The sequence below is a fragment of the Rissa tridactyla genome, chromosome 5, assembly GCF_028500815.1.
Source record: "Rissa tridactyla isolate bRisTri1 chromosome 5, bRisTri1.patW.cur.20221130, whole genome shotgun sequence".
NCBI classification, from domain to species: domain Eukaryota; kingdom Metazoa; phylum Chordata; class Aves; order Charadriiformes; family Laridae; genus Rissa; species Rissa tridactyla.
The window spans coordinates 45,970,864-45,993,697 of NC_071470.1; the positions used below are offsets into that span (position 1 = coordinate 45,970,864).

The 22,834-nt window shown below is 36.8% G+C and overlaps 1 protein-coding gene across 1 annotated transcript in view; it reads right to left on the reverse strand.

The window, feature by feature from the left end:
• RXFP1 (relaxin family peptide receptor 1) overlaps positions 1-22,834 on the reverse strand; it is a 52,164-nt gene that overhangs the window by 22,195 nt on the left and 7,135 nt on the right. Inside the window, exon 2 of the mRNA XM_054201726.1 lies at positions 11,739-11,894. Within this exon, the coding sequence (XP_054057701.1) occupies positions 11,739-11,894 (156 nt within the window). The remainder of the gene's footprint in view (positions 1-11,738; positions 11,895-22,834) is intronic.

Sequence of the window (22,834 nt, forward strand, 5' to 3'; positions counted from 1 at the left end):
GAATATGCACTGGTACCAGAAATGCTCCTTAGGACGGCACTCACTAGCTGGTGAGTTAAAGCATCAGTGATAATTGAAAGCATTACTTTGTAATGATACTTACTGTCAAACAACATTTATATGAGAACTCCGAGCGTGGCTCTCTTTTGCTAGTCATTACGGTCTTAGTTTCACTTTTATGATATGCTAGCCACAATCTTTTCCCCTGCAATTTCACATGGTAATTGTTTAGTTAAATACAGTTCCTCACAGACTTTTCTCTATACATCTTTCTACTCAAGCAAATATTACTACTATATCTATTGGCTTCAAAATAGGCAGGGAGAAATAAAATATATTTACTTTTCCCATTCTGAAAGGCTGTCTCATTTTTCCGGTCACATTACGACTCAGTTGTTTTCTCAGCTAGGTAGGGAAACTACCTTGAAAGCATCTCCTGAAGCCTGCTACGGAGTGTCAGCAGATGGGGCTGTTCCGAGAGATGCCTGCCCCTTCGCCGCATAAACTGCAAAGATGTGCTGCTATACGTGCTGATTAACAGACATTATGACAGATTAACTAACTTCAGGGAAACTATCTTTTATCTTGTTATTCGTTTGTTACGCATTAATTGAAAAGATAAAGGATACAAAGTAAATCACATTCTCTGTGGTCAGGAATTGCTCCGTTAAGAGAAAAGACAGACTTGAAAGTGCCTTCTTCAGTAGAAAATTAATGTGAATTAATTTATGCCCTGCAAGAATGCCAGCTTCCCACCCGGAGAAGGCATTTAAGCACATTTAACTAATTTCCTCAAGAGCACCTGGTATGCTCTGATCCATTAGCAGTTTTGCCCATTTAGATCATTAAGCCAATATTCAGAAGCAGCCTAATCCATTTTGGACAAAACAAAAGGTGTCGGCAAACCCATGGAAATATTGCTCCTGCCTGTTTTAAATGCTCAGCAGAAGTTCAGTTTTAGGACTACCTGCAACATGGAAGCCGTAATTGAAGTGACGAGAACAGGTCCTTTGCCAAGCAGTGAGTGCCTTATAAACCTACTGCCCAGTAGTTAGAGCTGTGATGAGGTTTCCCCTATCATTATTGCTGAATATTTAACTGGAGCACATCCACCGACTTTCATTTGCAGGACAGGGACCAGCAACTGGGACCTGAAGAAACTAGTAGGGATACAATGTATGTGGAGGAAGTGAGGTTTAAGGAGAAAGGAATCTTTCATTGAGGATTTTTAAACAGAAATTTGTAAAGACGTATTAAAAATGAGATTATTCTTGGAGTATAATTATACCCAATAAATATTTTGCAGTCAGGAGTACCGTCTCAAAATATTTTGGGACTTTTTAATTCATAATTATATTCATAGAAATCTTTGGACAACTAACTACTTATTTACAGATTCTAAATATATAGATCTTCCTGTAAGGCAATGAACATATCAAGTATAATTTCTCTGCGTTTCCCTGCTTCTGACACTAAAGAGTGGATAGATGAGATTTTATTCCACCTTTTAGTATTTTTGAGCTGCTTTGCCATGTGACAAAACACGTACAAGAGTTGACGATCACTGCAGTTCACATCTGCAGAGAAAAAGGATGAGCAGGGCCTCCTACACTAATGGGAACGAGGGAGCAGTTCACTGCGAATGGGAAGTTCACCAGCATTTTCAAAGAAGTCAAGAGGCAGCTGTGTATTTTTGGGTGGCCATAAAAGAGAAGGGGAAAAAAAAGCACAGAGAAGGGACAGCATGGATTATTTTGTACTGGAAGCATTCCAGTTGTCTGGAATTTCTGGTCAGTTCATTTGAAATAACGATCTTTTCTCATGGCATTGATTTTCCTGACTTCTACTAGAAATACAAAGACATACCTGAATACAACAAAATAAGTCATTCCAAGTTTTCTGACCTTCAAAAATGTTTGCTTTGGGCCAAGCTTTGTGCCCAAGCCTTGGACAGTCTTTATTTTATACAAACTGTTTTGTCAAATCCCGGAAGAATGCATTGTGCAAATAACTATATTTAGTACAACCGTTGGGTGAAGCACTCAACGCCAGAACTGTAAATCACTTTGTGATCGTTTAGAGTTTATATGGTAGGTTTGTGACCTGTTTACCTCTGTCAAGATGAGGTTCTCCAAACACTTTAAGAAATGACTGGTAATAGCACTGGTCTTGAAATCCCAAATCTTTCATTTGGGGGAGTACAGCTCAGATGAGAAATTGCTTTTTCCCAAGCCAGTTCTAAAATAGATTGTGTTGGCTGCACTTCTGTAAAAAATGAAATCTGAGAAAACAAGACATCAGCAAATCTTCCCCTACATGGATAAGTGAAATAAATAATTGTAAACTGGATTTATCTGGCTAGAGATTAATACACTGTTCCTTGCTAAAAGTTGTCAATTACCATTTCTGATGGGAAAGAAATGAGAAGGAATATGTTAATCCTAACAAAATACAGATTTGAATAATCTTTTCAATGGCAGAACCAAGAAAATATCAGCTTTGCTCAATTAAAGACACATCTCTTATTTAGTATGAAGCTTATGAACAGGACGTTATCTGTAAGACTTTCCCCTTCTCTCGGCCATGACTTCATGGGTTATTACACAGAGAAATGCTATCAGTTAAATACATAAGCACTCTAAAGGGACACTGTGTCACCCTTTGATTTCGCCTTTGCTATTGGTGGTCATAACCCATGGACATTTCTTTCTGCCAGTTGTTCAAATATACTTTCTCTTGCTGTAAGAAATGACTTCAGGCTTTTCACAAAGATATCTCTTAAATGCAACAAGGAACACCTGCGTCCTCCAGACAAGAAGCAATGCAGTTAAAAATGTTTACAGATGAAGGAATATAATTGCCCTATTCCACAGTGTTGGGGCATACTGATACAGTCTAATAACTTACAGTAAGACGAAAACCACACTGAGATTTTACAAAGCGGGTTGTTGCGGTGCCTGGAGCATTCAATGCTGGGAGTGAATTTCACAGCCCCAGTTTAGATACCCAAGTGGAAAAACTGAAGAACCTAAAACCGGACACCTGCCAGTCAAAGCAAAGGCAATTCACCCCACACCGAACTGTGTGTCACTGCATGTTGACTGCATCCTCTACCTGCTGATTAACTGAAACGTAGCTTGCCTACTTATACGTGACAATGTAACCACAGAAAAACAGACAGAATTAAATCAATTGAAATAAGGTTTACGCTTCTCTGGATGAGATAGATTACATGCTTACACAAGTTTATTCCTGATTTTAAAACAACTTAATTAATCCAGTGCAATTTTTAAGAAAATAGGCAGGCTCAAATTTCCAAAAGATAACTATCTTCTCAATATTGTAGCTTTATTCTTGTGAAATACTTTCATCGGGGAGTTTCTAGTTTATAAAACAATACTTTTAGTCTACATAGATTAATCCAATTTTCTATTCTGTTTCTCTTGAAGTATTTACAATTTTTAAAATAAATGTGACAGAGTAAATTAAAATAAGCTAATAGCATGACTACATCTATAAAATGTTGTGTTGCTTGCAATTCCCTTAGCAGTAGGCCACTACTGTGGAGACCAGAAAAGGCAGAAGACTAGTGAATTGTAAAAGTTCCTCTTAGTTATCAACAGTAGTTAAAGATCTCAATAATGAAATGTATTAAAAGCCTCCAGAACTGCAGCAAAGCTATTCCATTTGCTGATGTTTGCACATCAGTGTAAATCTGATTATTTCAGTGCCATATACTGTGGATGAATGGCAATGGCAGGGACAATAATATTTGGCCATATATAAAAAATTTCCATGTGAATCTTGAAAATCTGATCTTTTTCCAAGTATTTGCTACATTTTGAGCATGCTGCCTACTTCCAAGTGTTTTCTTTTTGCTTCATAAACAGAATTTACTATCTAGGGCTCAAAACTGAATGGTGTCTCATACATTTAAATTTCACATTTTAAGTATGATGGAAAAAAATGCCACGCCAGGAAAAGATGTGACTAACCGTAACATTATTAGTTATTAGTCTTAATTTGAAATATAAAGTCATCAAGCTCTTCTGCAATGTGCTGAGGCAAAAATGGAAAACTCAGACCCTCTGAAATTTCTCATCCCTTATGAGCAATCTTATAATATTAAAACGTACATCTTTTGTATAGCTGTTTAGAAACATCCCATAGAAATTCAGATTTCTGCTGTGGAAATCTAGGAGATGATTTAGTGAATCTACAGAACGGCAATAATTCTCTGTAAGTTTATAGACCTTCAAAGAAACACATATAAGAACAGCGTGACATCTATATAGGTTGTTATTACTTTCATCCTGTTGAATTTTATAGGCCCTTTTAGAAAAGAGGTAGTATGCTGTAAGTTATTAAATAAGGCAAGACAGTCGCCCAATGACGGTGTGGCACACAGTAACAGATGAGGCCTGTGCTTTTAGACATAAATAGACTTCAAACAGCCGCTCCCTGCCCCTGTTCTTTCGGAAACCTCTGTCTGTGATTTCCAGCCTGTGAGCTAGACAGAGCTTAATGAACATCTATAAGTGAACTTTACAGACGGGGAGCTGAATGCTGCCTTTTGTTTGTAGACCTTTTAGGCCTGGGAGCAACACAATGGTGAAATACATTTAGCCAGTGAAGTACTCCTCCGGAGAGTTAGAAACATCTTAAATTAAATCTGCATGCCTGTTCTTGCTTCACTGGGCTGGAAAAATGTGGCTATGACACTGTGATTAAAAAACAAATACAGACACACTACAACCATTGCTTAACTGCCAAGAAAACAGTTTTGCAGAACTATCAGCAGAATTGTCCAGAAGCCAAATTTTTAAACAGTGAGGAAACTTGTGCTCTCAAAATAGCTCAGGCTACTTTGTTCCATTAACTACTCTACATAATTAAAGACTTTGCTCGTGAAAAAAGACAAAATGAAACACCCTAGCATGGTGTTCCTTCCATTCCCCTTTTATTATTGCTGTTAAGTAGAGTGGTAGTCAAACATGTAACAGTAGTCACTCTTTTTTTTTAATGTCCCATTCACGGTGAAACAATCCAGTCTACAGAGGTGCAAAGGATTAGGCCCAATGCACACGATTTTGATTTTGAAATTAATAAGAATTCTGGTGTTTGAATTTTTGACAATTCTTATGTTAAAATACTTTTTATTCTAAATACGACTTACACCTGTGTTATTTGCACATAACCATTTCCTCTAGAGATTTACTAGTAATAAATCAAGAACCTGTTTCAAAAATCAGTTCTGAGGTGGAGCATAAGAGCTATTCAGCAGTGTGAAATGACAGTAACCCTAATTTTAAACAAAACATAAACCATATCCACTCAATTCCCAATTAAGTTTAAGAAAAGAAGAATTAAGACATTTATTTATGAGAGTTATATATTGCAGACTGTATGGGAAGATACTGTATTTTGTATCTCCTGTTTTTGTGATAAGTTGCAGGAGATCACAACCTAGATTTCTTCATCTCTTCTAGAGAAAAAAAAAATAAAATAGAAAGATCTCTGCTCGCACAGTGCTTCCAACAGTCTTATCCTGTACTGTTTAGGAAGGCTAGCACATGAGTCATAAACATGGCTTTTTTGAAACATCAGAGTTTTTCATTAGTTTCCTAATTTAGGTAAGTTATGATTCTTTGCTCACTGAAGACAGTGGGAGCCTTTCCATTGATTTCAGTGGAGTCAGTCCAGGTCAGTTATCACCAGGGTCAGCCTTGCTTCGTAAGACCTGTTGTGGTCCAAAGCCCAGGTGGTGTGACTGAAGATTTTATATCGGTCTTGTTGTTTGCATTTTAAATTAGAACAGAACATCATAAATCCAATAACTGCACAGATTTTGACTGCATGTTTAGGTACTGTCAAACCTTAATGGAAGTTAGGAGAAACGTTTAAATCTGAAAGCAGGACTATTTATAAAGAAATAAGCGCACCTGTACTTTACATCTAAGGGATTTTCAGAATCTGTAACTACAGGGTGCTGACACATAGTGCTAAATGTATCAGAGACAAAGCAGTAAGGCTTAATCTTAGACTTCAAGACATATCATAAAATATACTTTCGAATTCGCCAAGTAAGATGTTTCCCCTGAAAGGAGAAAAACTCAGTACCTTTTGAGATTTGATTATGTTTCTATATTCCTCCATTTACAACTTTGTACTAAACTAAATTCAAGAGCTAATGGGTGGTTTTGGAAGAAGAAACTTGAGGTAAGCTGCATGGCAATTTACTAGAAGGCTTCTCTCCAAGAACTGGCATCATATCAGCATCACAGCTAATTTTCAGTTACGATGAACAAATCATGCTGACTATCCAGCAGAATGTCTGGGATATTGGGGTCAATTGCTACAAAGATCTGAGAAGATCACACAAGAAAACCAAATATTCAGTCTCTCAGTGATTTAAAATTTAACTGCATTGAGAATTTTTGCAGCACTTTGTAATTAACATGATACAACTACAAAATGATAACTGACCCAGTGATGTATCTCGAAGAGATAATTACACAAAAGTTGTTAGACCGATAACATTACATTTTATCACTTCATCTAACAGTAGGAAAATTTTATTCAGAGAAAGTTGACCCTTATCTAGGACAAAAGTTTGCTCATTAAGCCCTCTAAGTAGATGGAATATCAGAGAATAGGCATAGAGAATAGAAAATATAAAGTGCTTATGTGTAAGTTTTAAAATTTAAATACTTAACTAGGGAGCAGACAAAGGATTTTTTTTTTTTTGTCTAAAGCTACAGAGAGAGTTGGTATTTTGAAAAAAAAATAATCCAAAATATGCCAGATGATTACTGGCAATGTTACTTGTCTGCTGTCCAAATCTGTAGAGTACATTTATGTTACGATTTAACTTTTCATAGGTTTTTGCAATTTGTCACGTGTCAGAATTTGTTCATCTAAACAAACATGCACTTTAAGATAACAAAACACGTGCACTCAGTGAAAAGCTACATCACTAGTCCTGTTCTATTATTTTTGTTTTGCATTAATCAATTGTTGTTTTTATCTACTGTTGTTAGTTTTGTTTTGTTTATCATTAAGCATCATTGTCAAAGCAGAGATTCCAAAATGCTTCTTTCTATGAATATGTACTTGGGAATATGTACTTGGCACTTTTGCTGTGCCATTGGGCTTCAAAGGGCTTTGCCTAGAGATTGTTTAGAATATATTAACAGTAATGTTGCAGCAGTAATGTCTTCAGTGTAAGAAATATTCTTGTTTTAGGAACAATTCCCATGTCAACACTGCCATAGCATTAGGTGATTGTGCTTAGTAATTTATCCTTCCTGCTCGTGTTTAAAAAAATGATGAAGTATACAAATGTTCTAACCTCCCTTCTATAAGCATCAGGTAGCTACAGAATCAAATCTTACACCTGTAAATAAACAGGAAAAGGTCTTCCCTGGAAAATTAGGCTGAAGCCATTACGTTTAAAATCCAACATGGTCTCAGTAGGACAAAACACTACCAAACTCCCTCTCTTTGCCAACTCGAGGTTTAATCAAGCTTGGGCACAGAAAGATGCTGGAATCGCTATTTTTTTTTTTCACACACTTTGAGTTTTGCTAACAGACACAAAAATAACTCCAAAGGAAATGTGATATATGCTAAACTTTTTAACAATGCATTTGGTCTTTTTAAGAACTCGGCGCTTCAGAAGGGATGAGCACAGGGCAGAACAGCAGAGAAAAATTTACTGCTGTACTCAAACCTCAAAAAGGAACACCCTCAAAACCATAAAATTTTATGAGAAATTATGAAACTTTAAATAAATCACTTTTATTTAAAAATATCATATTCCCGACAAATTTGCAGAGACACCCACTTTTACTTGATGGACTATGTTGTCAAGTTCAAAAGGTATGATTGCATTTTCCATGCACATTCAAGTTTATCTAGTGATAGTTCAAAAAAGAGCCTCCCATCACCTCGGGCATGATAAATTGCTGGCAGCCTCCTCTCACTGCAGTTTACCACATTGCCTCCAGCTCTTCCCCATCAGGATATCACACACAGTATTTTATTGGTTTTGGAAACCCAACTAGGTGACAAAGGCATGTGAGTTTTCAAAGACGAGTGGCTTCACTCTACTGTAACATACCAGCTGGAATTCACCCCTTTCCAGAAGTGGAAGAAATACTGAAGTTGAGCTGACCAGCAGGATATCCACACCCCGAGGTTAAGCACTGACACAGCAGTCTCAGACCAAGAGTCTGTTCCCAATTCTGCCTATGATCCTATTTTCAGCTCATTTAACTTCTCCGGACCTTAGTTTTACATTTATTATTTGGACACAGAGAGCATGGCAGAAGTGAAAGAAGCAGCGCATTTGGAGAAGGCATCATGAAGCCAAACTTTATGCACCTGGGTTGAATGTGAATGGCGATTACAGCACATCTGAAAACACACCTTTCAGTGAGGACTCGGTTTATTTTGAAATATTTATCATCATGTTTTGCTATTACTGGGCACACAGGGCATGAAACAGGACTAACATTGCAAATCATCTCAAAGATTGCAACAATAAATTCTCTACAGCAATGAGATGGGGAACAAGAGAACTTTACTCACTAAAAGAGGAAAGGGACGGAATTGCTATAAGATAATTGGAGTGTCTGGTTTCAGTATTTTCAGAGGCTCTGATCATGTACTGATGCCTTTCACTTTTTGTTTCAAGGACATTTAAAGGCTTTTACAAACTAGCTCTCTTGGACAATCTAGGTGTGCTTTTTATGCTAGTTGCTTCTCTGCTTGTTTCATTCACCGACGTTTCGTAGAAGTGCTATTGCAGTAGTTGCATTGCTGTTGATATTAAGCACACTTTGGGGCTTGTATTGATCAGCTAGACTTTGGATTTCCTTATGTTTAGAGTACCTGGTTTTTTTTTCCATACAGCAGTATTATGGTTTTCAAAATAAGTGTTTTGTTTTATTTTGTTTTTTCCTCTTCTTCTTCATCAGTATCATCCTTTTCATCATAGAAAGAACTACTGTCTGTGACAGATTTTTGCTTTTTTTGCTTTATGTTTCCTTATGTCATAATACTGGCTTGTACATAAGATATATGCAAGTCTTCACTATAACATTCTTCTATAGGCTTAACATAGTTACCCTAGTTACCCTAACCATTACTGAAGAACCTGTTAGTAAAGTAGTTGCTTTAACTAGCTGTGTTTGAGATACAGGCATCGGGAAAAAAAAAAAAAAAGAAGTAAAGAAGTATTTCTTAATTGCCTTGAGGTTCTATACTGCTTTTTTTCCCTCCCCACACTTGTTGGGTTGAATATTGTAGACTGGCCACCTCAAAGCTCTTATTCAAATTTGTGCACCATGAAAGCATGCAGGAATTTAAAAGCTGAGCTCTTAATTGGAGTACCTTGTGGATAAGATTAAAATTTTTGATGTTACCACATGAAACAATTACTACACTGGAATAATTTCAGTTTGAATTGCTTTTCTGTAACCAGAAGCAGTGACTTTAACTGAAAACTAGTTGCAAATTTAAAAAAGGGGTAGAAAGAACCAGATACAACTGCTGGCATAAGGCAGGCATGCTAAAGCGGTCCTGGGAAACTGCAGCAAAGAAAATAGCCGTACGCCTTCTTTGTCTGTGGAGCTAATCAATGAGGCTTCCTTTCTTGGATTTTAAGCAAGATTAATGCTCACAAAACAGAGTTATCCCACAAAGATCTCCACACTTACTACAGTGTAGGGACATTGCAGAAAATCACATCAGTGTGTTCCATATTCTCAGGCAAGGAAGCGACTCTTCCTTGATTCGAACAACAAAGTTTGACTGCAACAACAGTTTTTAAGAAAACATAACTGCTGAATATGACCTTAGTGCATTATACATGGCACACATTTCTAAATGAGAATACGAGGTCAAGATATGAGAAAACCACTAATAGCATATGTTTCCCAGTAAGTCAATACAATAACTCTTCATCTTTTGTAATTTAGGCTTTCAGAAATTGAGGCTAACTCATTCTTGAATTACTATACCCAGAAGAGGATTCAGTATCGCAGCTGAATTGTCTTGCAGGCTGTGCTGTCTTGTATATCCCAGTACAAAACTGTGTATATCCTAATTGCCATTTGATCAAGCTGTACAGTTTCAGTAAGCTCTTGCCCATAGACTTCCAGGTACTACACAGAAATGAAACATGGATAAACCAGTGCTTGGACTTCTTAAACATAAGAGGCCACCACCATCATCAATTTCTGCCACTGTAGGGTAAGAGAACTACAGAAGAACAGAACAAGAGCCAGTTTTATTCAGGATTTTGATTACTGGCAACAGCTAGTATGTTTATGGCATCAGCAAATGACATAAAACTAGAAAATGCTGCAGGTCCATTAGATGGCATTAGAATTAAAACTGGCTTTCACACGGAGTAAAATGCTGAAATTCAATGGCATAAGAATAAAAATACTACATGTAGGTACAAAAATCAGCTTCACAGATATACAGTGGGAGCAACTGTTTTCAAAACCTCCCTGACTTTGCTGAGAAAGCTTGTGAAAAACTACCCTTACCATACTTTCTTCAAAATTTCTTTCAGAATATTTCTTCGGCCTATATAGCTTGGAAGTTTCACTTCATATTTTAATTTTTTTTTTTTTTCCTTTTTCCCCTTCCTTCCCCCCACAGGGCTCTGATGGCAGCATGCCTGGCTGGGACAGGCAGACTGTTCACCTGCATGACTGCGGAGCGTGCGAGGCAGGGCACCATGCGGCTGGCGGCCCTCCATGGCTACGGGCAAGCTACTAAGGAATAGGAAGTCTAGTTTCCCTACCTGCCATGGATCAGCAGCTCTGGAGAGTAGCTCTGAAACTATCCAGGCTGTTAGTAAGCTGACAATACCAGTAAATAACATGTGCTAGGGCCAATTTTCTCTCCCTGTGGTCATAGCTCACAACCAAATGTCTAAGCTCTCATCTCACAAAAAATAGGGAGGCCTTTCCCCGACTATCCCAGGCCTGTGCCACCCCCCGAGCTGTGTCCAGGCACTGCGTGAGAGATGCTGCTCAGCACACGTTAAAGCTGCGCCGGGGCCATGCTCACAAATAAGCAGTGTGGACAGGTAGGCACCAGTGCAAAGCCCATGCCCTCGCCCTACTTAGTTTGCAGCTGGGATAAAGCCTACAAACCAAGCCAAGTTTACCGGACTACCACCTGCTGGGGACAGGAGAGACAAGGATCACGACAGCAGGCAGCAGTGGCCTCACGATATGGTTTCCCTCAGATTTTGACATTTATAACCCCTGAAGCCTGGTAGCAGTGCAGCTTGTACAGTACACTCATACAGTCACGGTTATTCTCCTGAGTTAGGACATAAAAGATTTCCGAAAAAAATTGAAAATTCTTCTTAAGTACATTTCCCAAACAACTTTAAACGTCACATTAAGCTTAATATAAACCCTGTTAGCGCATATGTCTCCCTTTCCTCAGCCAAGATTTTTTGCTAGATCACGTCCGTCCATTTGTACACATCAAAACGACACATGCAAACAAGTTCAAAGCAGGGATGAAATTGGATAAACCGATACCGTACACAAACAGAAACATGGTCCTTCCTTCCTAGCAAAACCAAATCCTCTGCAAAACATTTAGCTTTCTTACTTCTAACACTCTGCAACTCTGCTTAGTGTGAGCAGTGCATGGGTTTCAGTGACTGCAGGTGCTTGAAACAAAGAGAAGCCTCAGCCACGTACCACAGTTGTCTTCGTCGGCCCGATTCCCGCAGTCATCCTCACCATTACAGTGAAGTTGTTGGGGCAAACACTTTGTGATATTGCCACATGGAAAGTAGCCCAGAGGGCACCTGACCCCAACTCCAGAAACATGATCTTCCAAAGAGTCACGGATGACTAAATAGAAACAAAAAGAATATGCTTACTTTAACATATGTTCTTGACGTTTAAAGATCGTTGAGATAATGCTTTTATAAATACTTATTTGCATTTGAATGTGAATATCAAGCAATAAATACATATTAGATCATTGGACATGCAATTATAATAGTCTATTAAGTTAACTTGGCAAGAAACATTTATATAATCAGCTAATTAAAATATGCTTTGATATAAAGCAACCAGGTAATTCCTCCCCACACATCCTAGGAATAAGATGGAAATGCTAATCACGCAAGACGAATGGCCCAAGGCCGCTATTTAAAAGGATTGTTTTGCTTTGCTCTAGAAATTAATTTATTATAGCAATATACCAGATGAGCTATGCAGATATGGATTATATTAATTTGGGCTGAAATTGAAGACCCAGATAGATAAGTCTTCTTTATACAAAGGCAGAATTATATATTTTTGAACGTATTCTAATTTTAAAGCAATTACTAGATGTAAACTGATCAAGCAACAAAGAACAAGGAAAGTAAAATCAAATCTATGACACAGTTTTGCTGAAGAATGACTCAAGAGACATAAAGGTGCCATTATGAATCCTTTGGAAGAGTTCTCAGCCTGGTCCAAAAAATTTGGATGTACTATTCAGAGTCTATCAGTCTGAAGTTTAGATACACAGATGCTGTTCTGCTAAGCACACGCTTAACAGAAGTAATTTCACAGAATGTAGGGACTTCATTCAAGCCGTAACGGAGGGAAAAGGTAGCAGGATACCAATGAAGTACAGCCAGGGCAGCTGGAGGACGCTACCTGTCCTCTGTTCCACAGCTCCCTGTGCTACAGCAGCTCCATTTACAGATGCGTGCTGCCTTATGAGTCCCTCCAGTGCACCTGAGGGAGAAATCCGGCCACCATCACTTCTTCCAGGCTAAGCTCAACTGACCTACTGCTTTGTAACAGGTTGCAGGGTGCCAGCTCAGATTTCTTGTCATATAAGATCAACTTCTTTCCAGCAGCATACGATGGAGAGGGTTTTAAATTACTCTAGAATGCAACGTTTTCAGTTTCCAACATATTGGAAATGGAGAAAAGTATCATCAGCACAGAATGTTACCTCGTGCTCCCAAAGCCTCAGTGACGTGCCATTCTGCAAGGACTTGCTAATTTAATTTTTGAAGTACTTTCAAAAAGGAATGTCATTTCCTCATTATAGCTAGCATTTGACATAGTGGACACTGTCACAAAAAAAAAGATACAAATGCCAATACAAATGATATTTTAAGTTTCATTGCTGTCTTAGAGCACTTGAAACACTCTATACAAACTCTGATGTAACGCTTGTTCAGACAGTATATTGCCACTCCTGAAACATGCAACTATTTTTCCAGGATGTTTTCATAAGACAAAGTATAAATCTTTTATGCAACTTTCTCAGATTAATAAGGAATATATTATTACACAACATCTGATTTTTGACCTCATTTTTCTCCTGGACTAAGGGAATCACCTGAAATTGAATCAAGTACTTCAGATTCATAAGAAATCCCTTCTGGAAGAACTTTCACATGTTAAACCTTTGAAGATGTTTACAACTCTGGAAATTTGAAATGCAGGAGTAATGTCTCCAGGAGATTCTGCGATAAATATTCTGTTATTCCAATATGCACAGAATTGTCTTTGCTGTCAGAAGCATCCTCCATAGAAAGTCATATATTCCAGCTATCAATCACCGTATGATTTTGAAAAGTTGATTTGCTTTTATCTGCAACTGTAGAACTTATGCTCTTGCTGGAAGAGACTTTTGCTTTAGGTCCCTATCCCACCTATGTATGGGTACCAAAAGTAAGGCGATATTCTAGTCCTAGGATTAATTCACTCTTGCATGTTTGTAAGTCTCTCTGCTGTTCTGTGTTTGTATTCGGAGTATTATGTTTCATCTGCTGCTCCCAAAAACAAGTAGCAAAATAAAAAAAAAAATAATCTTACACAGGCTAATGGTATCGCGTTAAGGAAAGAGAGTATGTGTAGTACTTAGTGTGTAACGTGTCTTGAAAGAAATCACAGACAACTGAGGGTCCGTCCCTACAGTGCGGTTATCTAACAATCTGAGCAACTACTGAGACACCTGGTAAAAGACAACAATATGGGAAAAGCAAGCACAAAAGGAAAAAACCCAAACAACCCCTTGTATTTTGTCAAGCTGTTTTCCCTACACATTGGAGACTTATTCAGACTGAGCTGAACTTTGTGCTTAAAGGGGCTGATCTCCATGCAGTTTAAATTCCAAATGATGGTGTTTATCCTCTCACAGTACCGTTCAATGGATTTTCAGTGCATTTTCCATAAATTAGTATTAATTAATCAAATAGTATTAATCCCTGAACTAATTAATGAATTTACTTTCCGTCTCAGTTTAGAAATCATTCTTTGTGAAAGAGTACATAATCCCGCATTGTGTTTAGAGTTTTGAATTCTCTGTAAATTCATAGCCTTGATGATATCTATTCTGAATCTCTGCATTACTCATTTTGTGCCATGTTGGATTTCTGGCATGTAAATATCTGCCTGGGAAAGAAGATAACAAGGCATCAACACTGAACAACTTCATCCCAGTTGAATCATTGAAAGCACTGGTCTTTGTCCATTGACTTGTTAACATCACTTTGTTTATGCAAAAAAAGACAGAAGTTTGGACCCTGCAGATTGCAGATTTATGAATGGAAAACCCCCCAACCCTCTGCGGAAATATTTGGCAAAGCTGGCAAAGGTAGACAGGAGATAAGACAGTAAAATCCATTGTAAAATGCTAGATAATATTCAAATGATTCTCTTTCGGATTAAAGGAAATTAAAATGGTGTCTTCTGTGTGAGGAAAATGGCTAAAGGTAGCATTGCAACAACAGCAACAAAAAACAATGCTTCTCATTTTGCAAATACAAACTGTACCAACACTGGATTTTATTATACCAAGATAATGATCTATCATGCTATCTTTGTCATGCAGTATTAAAGGTGTCAACTTTTCCACCTGTTATTGATTTTCCACTAAGGAAAAATTGAACCACTCTTCTAGAATGTTGTTTTATTGTTTGCTTTTTTTTAGCAGATAAACCTCCTGATAGAATAGCTCTAAAAAATATTGATTAATGATTATTTCATCAAGTCATGCCACTGGCTGTTTCACATTGGTGTTAAATCAAGAAAAAGAAAAAAGTTATTTTGTACTCCTTTCATTAATCCACAGGTTCTACCTCTGTTCCATATGCACATCAAGCTTCAAAGGTACCTCTATTGTTTTATAGGTTCTCATTCACAGCTCATCCAGGATAGAACATCTCAGCCTTACTTCTTATGGTCAAAGTAGCACGGTAAAAGCATGAGACCCTCTATAATACAAAGGTACCACCATGAGCAAACCATATAAACAATAAATTTGAACCTTAAAATGGCTTGATTAATATAAATGATTTGTGTTTTATAACGAGTAAGTTTGGGCTAATATTGTTACCTGACACAGTGAACAGAAAAACTCTGGTGTCCTTCAGAGATATGACAAAAAGTGGTGTAGACTGAGAGGTAAAGGAAGACTTGTTAAAGTGTGTATAAAGAACTCAGCTACAAAGGTAGAAACTAGAGAAAAGGTGGAACTCAGGACATATTTGTTTAGGCCTCAGTTGTGAAGGTGAAAATTATAAATCTGTGACAGACTTGATTATGTCAGAAGGTTTGCTTTTACAGATACTCTAAGTAAAAAATGTCTTCTTTGAATACCTCATACAGAAAACCACCTCCTGCCCTTTCAGTGACAGAGAAGTAATTTCATACATTTCAGCCATACTGTACCAGCAATTTTTTCTTCTCATAATGATCAGAGTAAATACTAAAATATTTGCAATATTTCTAGAACAAATAGAAAAGAAATAGGTGAACTGGTATCAGTACAAATGGTAAAACCACAAACAAGCATATTTTTGACAAGATGTTTACTGTCTCTACACAGAGTAACATTCTACCCAGTAGGGCATGTTCATAATTCTGCAAATTAAATATTTCTGACTATGACGTATTCCACCCCCAATTCTTCTCAAACAAAATTCCATGTCATACACCTTTTAAGCTAGTCCAGATCTGCTGCTTTGAGGCACTTACTGCTAAGACATACATCTGTGATCTTTCCTCTATCTTGAAGAAAGTGCATAACTTTTGCTGCTAGTCTTGAAAACATAAGACTCATTCACCACCATTTTCCTTTTTTAAAGGAATAAGTAAGAGTTAGGTTGTCATCTAGTATAAGATGGTAAGGCTCTTTCTTCTGTTGTATGGATGCAGAATCACTGGGGAAAGAACACAGCAGCCCCTCTTTAAGCTCTCATGAAAAGAAATCAAAAGAGGGAATGCATTTGGGAAAGCCAAGAACAAGATACTCCCAGGAGACCACAGCTTTTCTCCCAGCTAAATTGATTCATCAAGCTCACTATTTTTGTGCAGTCTTTGAAAAATGTCAAAAGCTTTTGATAACAGATACTGGGTCATGAATGCTATTTGAGAAACGAAACAAGGGGCATGCGCACTAGAACACCACAAACTGAACACAGTTACTTCTAGCTTCCATAACAAGTGAATATGACTCCATAACGGAAACAATACTGGGCTGATTAGACAAAATCATAAGCAGTTATACCAATCAAAGCAGCATGACTAACTGCTTGGTACTTTTTAGTGACATCAATCTCAATTGTGTTGCATATGGGTTCAAATAAGGGCACATAGAATCATGGAATCATTTAGGTTGGAAAAGACTTTTAAGATCATTGAGGCAAACTGTTAACCAAGCACTGCCAAGTCCACCACTAAACCACGTCCCTAAGGGCCACATCTACACATCTTTTAAATACCTTCAGGGATGGTGACTCAGACACTTCCCTGGGCAGCCTGTTCCAATGCTTGATAACTCTTTCTGTGGAGAAATTTTTCCTAATATCCAATCTAAACCTCCCCTGGCGCAACTTGAAGCCATTTCGTCTCATCCTATTGCTTGTTACTTGGGAGAAGAGACCAACCCCTGCCTCGCTACACCCTCCTTTCAGCTAGTTGCAGAGACTGATATCATAATAGGAGGAAAATATTTTTGTATTTTCAAAAATACAAAAATCGTCATGAGTACAAAATGATGCTCAAATTCCAACTAGGCTAATGTATTTTTCTTCCTTTTGAATAAGTTGTCAGTTTGAAAGTACTGAGGCTGAGGAAGTACAACTATTTTTAAAAAGGAGTCCTTAAGTGACAAGGACCGAGGAATGAACATGATACTGAAGAAACCACCCTGTACTTACTACGATGGAGAGTTATTTTATCTACAAAACCCCAATTTTTTCCAAGAGACCAATGCAAATTTATCAAATGGTGGGGCTTTTTTTTTCCTCCTCCAACCCATGACCTATTTTAGATCGTGTACTTCTAGACACAGTAGGAAAAGGACGAGAGCAAGAGAGGACTGAAAATTTTCTTTTGAAATAGTTGTTTTGAAACAGAATATTTTCTTCAACTAAAACAGAAAGAAAACATTAAAGTTGAAATTGATTTTGCCTGTCATTTTTGTACCAGCCTGAATACTTCAAGATGACAATAGATGAAAAAATTCCTCTTCTGCTGAAAGTTATTTGAAGACCACGTGAACTGGCTTTGAAAAACCTTTAGTGTAATACAGAGGAGGAGACCTCATAGGCCTGTTACCTTTATTTTCCAAGATAAATCATCAGAACAAGGCTATAAAACAAGTTTATAACTATGAATTCCTTTAACTTAAAAAATGGTTAATTAATGTTTGACAAAGAATAGTAGTAGCACGTGGTCAATCAACTCTCATCAGAAGCATTTGAATCACCAAATTACAGAAAAAAAGAGGAAGATATGACATCTTAAAAAGATCTTATTTTTTAAAAAAATAATTTGTTGTCTGAATTTGTCCATTACAATAATATCTAGAAGTGAATGATATTTACTTGTGTCTTACATTAATTTTCCTGGTTTTTTTCTGAATTATTCAGTTTCTTCCCACTAAACAAGGGGATTTTTGAATAGTTTAGGAGAGAGAGTAGGATGAAGTTAGTCTAGTGTATTTCAGGTTAGAAATATGAGGTTAACTTTCGTATGCTTTTATTTAACTTTTTACACCTTTATTAATGGGAATGTATTTTTATTTTTCAGCATGTAATTTTATAAAGACTTTCCCAAACCTGATACTTCTTTTAGGAAAAGCTTGCTAGTGATTTCTTTGAATATGTAATAAGAATCGCATACTATTAAAAACATTTTTATTAAGATTTAAAGACTGCCCATAAGTAATGTATTGAAAATAGATTCTAGTTTCATACGAGAATAAAAAACAGTTTACGCACTTGAACTTGTTGTTAATGTACACATTTGTAGTAACCCCTTGGGCAAAACTTGTAGACCAAAATAGACCTTGCTATAGTGGTGATAGATACTTCAGCATTAACTCCTGAGGCAAAACATCAGTGGGGCTCAGATTTAAACATCTGTACAGGATCCCCACAGGAGTATAATTAAACTCTTATCACTACATTGCCTTTTCTGTAATTTGCTCCTCTCCTCCTTTGGTAATTGTTCAGCCCTGATGTCTCTAGCATTTTCTAAATATCTGTGTAGCATATGAATCGTGTTTGTAATTTTAAATTTTATTGGGTTCAAGTGACACAGTACCATTTAATCAGAATGCCAAATGGTTCCGACATCTTCATTTCTAAAACACTAGCAATTTTTTGTATTTTGTCTCTTCCTCTTGCAACCAGAATTACATTTTCAGCTTTATTGCATTACATTTATCTTTAGTAGACCATAGTAGATGTCATTCTAGGAATACGTAGTACTTGAACTACACACGTAAATTTATGACTATGTAAAATGTTTGTTTTCATTAAACACAATATAGTGCAAAGGATTTTAGCACAAAAGATGCATGTATTGTGACTGTCCACATTGCATGCCAATCTGGTCAGTATCTTGTATTTTAATTTCTTATGGTACCTTTATGTTTTACTGTGAGTTTCATTATGCTTTCATTTCAGAAGTGTTTTCCAAAGCAGAAAAATTGTACTATCTTTTGGAAAATATAGTCTCCAATCTCATAACAACATTACTAAAGTTAGTTATCAGTTATGCCACAGTTAATTCAGACCGATTAATCCAGCTATAGTGCTGGAAGATCCTCTTTGTATAAGTGCCAGATAAATATGCTCCAGGGTCAGAAAGCGCCAGTAGAGCAATTCAGACTGGTCACGTGGCACCTTGCCAGAGGGTTTGGCTCTTACACCTTCTATTAATTTGCCTTTTTGTTCTGCTCACGCAGAACTTAGACTAAAAAGATTCTGATACACAGAAAGAGCTGAAAGAAATTATTTGGAAAAGCCCCAATATGAAGTTTAAGGGATTTTATCTAGAAACTCAAATTTTGCAGAGCATTCCCAGAGGATGAGGGTTCAGCACAATGTCTAACAAGGACACAAATTAATGAGCAGAGCCAAACCTTTCTGTCACTCCCCTTCCCTTTTCTTCCTCTCCCCAAATACACAGAATTTAAATGATGTCTGACTATTATTTCTGTTTGAAATAAGTTCTATCTCCATTGTCTGACATGATTCCCAGTAGAAAATACATTAAGGTAGGCTTTCCTTTGCCCTAGTGTTGTTTTGCATTGGTGTAACTCCTTTGATTTCACTAGTTTCTTTTTCACACTGGTGCAATATCAAGTCTAAAGCTGGACACATGAAACAGTACGGTTTTGTTTGGGTGGTGTTAGATATAGAATAAAAATTAAGGCACCGATGTAAATGTGTTAAATACGCTGTGCTAGTCTGTACCATACCACCTGAAAGGTCCAGACAAGGCAATGGTGAGCCATCAAAATCAAGGAAAACTGCCCTCCCAGGAGCTGACTCTTCCTCCCAACCAGAGGAGTGTACTTGGGCTGACTCTTCGAGCCCCAGAGATAAAAGAAATCTGTTTCAAAACTCATTTTTTTTCCTCCTTTGAAACACTACATTTTTAAGAGTTAATGATTTAAAGACACGTATAAAAGAAAAAAAAAAAACTTAAACTTTTTCCCAGGGAAAAAGTTTCTTAGCAGTATTTGCCGTGTATCTTACATTCTTACATATTTTTCCCTATCTCATAACATGTGTAGTAGTGAGCTAATCAAGTTTGGTTTTGTTTTCGTTTTAAATCTGAGCAATCAAATAATTTAAAATGTACTTTAGCCAAGACGATCAGTATTCTGATTGATTATCAATAAATTAGTGTCCCTCAAGCAACAATCACTCACCTCATCTGATAACCACTATTCTGAATTCAAACACATAATGATAGTAATTAGGGATTAGTGTAAAGAAGCTCACATCAGACTTGTTGCTTTGCACAAGTTAACGCGGTCAGCCATATGTAAAGCAATCAAAAGCGAAACACCGACTAGTGAAAACTAAATAATTTAAATTAACAAAAAACAGACATTTGTAATATGTGTCTTAAGTTTCCATAAAGAAAAGACAGATTTAAGTGACTTCCATGACAGAATACCATGTACAGGAGAGGAGTTCATGTGCATTCATGCCTGGAAGTAAAAAGAAATCCAGGAGATGAGACAGAAAGTACTTGTAGCAAAGCCCTAAGAGAATGCTGCAATGAAAAAAGGAATGAAAATAAAAAGGCAACGAACAGGGAAATTACTTACTGATATTCTAATTGTGTGATGTTCTGAGAATACATTATTTGTAAATGAGCAAAAGAGCAAAGAATTACATGACTATCATGAACTTCATATAACAGAAAACAATCTAAAAGATCATAACAATTTGCCTAACTTTTCTTAGGTCAAAAAGGGCAAAACTGTCTTTTTTTTCTCCCTACCCCACCCCCCGCCAATAAAATTGCATGACTTAGCTCTAACTTCTTTCATACCAACTTTGGTATGCTCTTGTGATGGAGGGGGGAGGGGAAAGACTGTTAGAATGAACATCTTGAAGCACAGATGATAACAAAATAGATTTGAGAAAGCCAGCCCAACCACAGGCTGAGGAAAAGAACCTGAAGGGGAGGACAGTGGAAGACTTTATTTTGTTTTTCTACATCTTCTTTTGCTCTTTAGTCTTTTATTTTGCTACAAGGTCACTTAAACTAAGCATGCTGCGCATCAGCCACAATTTCAGGAGCCTCAATACTTTTCCTCTTGTCCTAATTGACACAATCTTAAATAAATCTTTGTAAAATACTCTCAGGTAAGCTTTTTCTACCTAGGACTCCAGAGAGAGAAATGGAAGAAAGCGTTTTAGGATCCTTACAGAAAGTATTTGAAATAGGAAACATAATCTGTTTTTTTCATTCCTTGTGCCTTTAATAAAGTCTAAAAGGATGTTAACGATAGTTCTTACAATGGAACCAAGCCAGTGTAACTTAAAATGAAGCTCTAAAGCATGCTTAAGATTAATTTTGTAACAATAAAAATATATTATTTCTTGGTGAACCTGAGACAGGATTATCTGATACATTTTATTTATTCACATGCTTTTGTTACTAAGAACCATTTATAACTATTAAGAATTTAAATTTAATATAGAAGTACAAGTTCAGATTTGGGAGGTTGCTGTACCCTATAAATCTATGAGATTCCACCCTCCTGAAGTATTATAAAAATAGAATCCTTTGTTGTTCTGTTTTGAAGTCAAATAATTTGAAAGCATTTTAGAGAACTCATGGGACTATTTTGTGAAAAATCAATTTCAGATACTGTGCTTAAAGAAATGCACTATTATTGGATTGTGACTCACGAATATTTGGTTCAATTTAAAAATCTCAAGTTTTCCAACCTCTACTATATTTTACTATTAGTAAACATAACTCACTGCTATAAATTGTGACAATCCAGTTAAAGTGCCATAAACCAGAAATTATCTCAAGCTAATAGGATTTCTGACTTTCTTAAAGTGAATAATGTTAGCTGGCTGAACCATGATTGGAGACATCTGGCTTATTTCTTCTTTTGCAGGATATATAAAAACGTGCATGCAGATTAAGATTCATCGATTTTGAGATTATAACTTTTAGATTTTATACAATTATTAATGTACATAAAGAGATGTTGCATTAGCAGCACATAGGTGTAAGTTATCTGGATGTTAAGTTTTCCTCAACCAGGAGTAGTGCTGTCACCATCCATCTCTAGCGCGGCACGTGACGCAGGACAGAGGGCTGGGAGGAGGAGACGTTTGCTCCAACAGCAATCACTGCATCACCCTGGTCCTGCGACACCTTTCTGTTGGGTCTCCATTCACCCCACATCTGACTTCCCGTCTCAGACGGTGGGCTTCCCAGGGCAAGGCATGCAGAAGACTGCCTAGAAAAATGCAGCCCCAGTCTCACAATCTCAGCCTAGGTCACATTAGAAAGTGGACTGAAAGATAGTATTGGTACACAGCTGTCTGTTACCACCCATCACAATCTGGCTACGTGGTTGTTTGTGTTTTTTTTTTTTTAAAATAGATTGAATAAGGCAATTATATCAGGATAGCATACATGTAACTTACAAGATGGTATCCCAGTACTTAAAACAATTGTTGACATAACTTATTAGCAAAATTAAATCCTTTGTAACTTAGTATTATTTAAAAATATCTGATAAATTCTCCAAAGCTGTACATCCATAGACACAAAAATCTATTTCTTCGGGCAAGAAACCAGTCTGATTAAAAGATGATGTGAAAGCAGTGAATATGTAAATGAAAGATTTTAAAAAAAATCAAATAGTGATAAAACCTAAAAATGTATACGTAGGCATGCTAGAGAAATAATCAGTACTTATTTTAAAATAACTGGGTTTTTTTTCTAAAACATATTAGGAAAAAGAAAATCCTCATGTGACTTATAAGTCTCAGTATTGT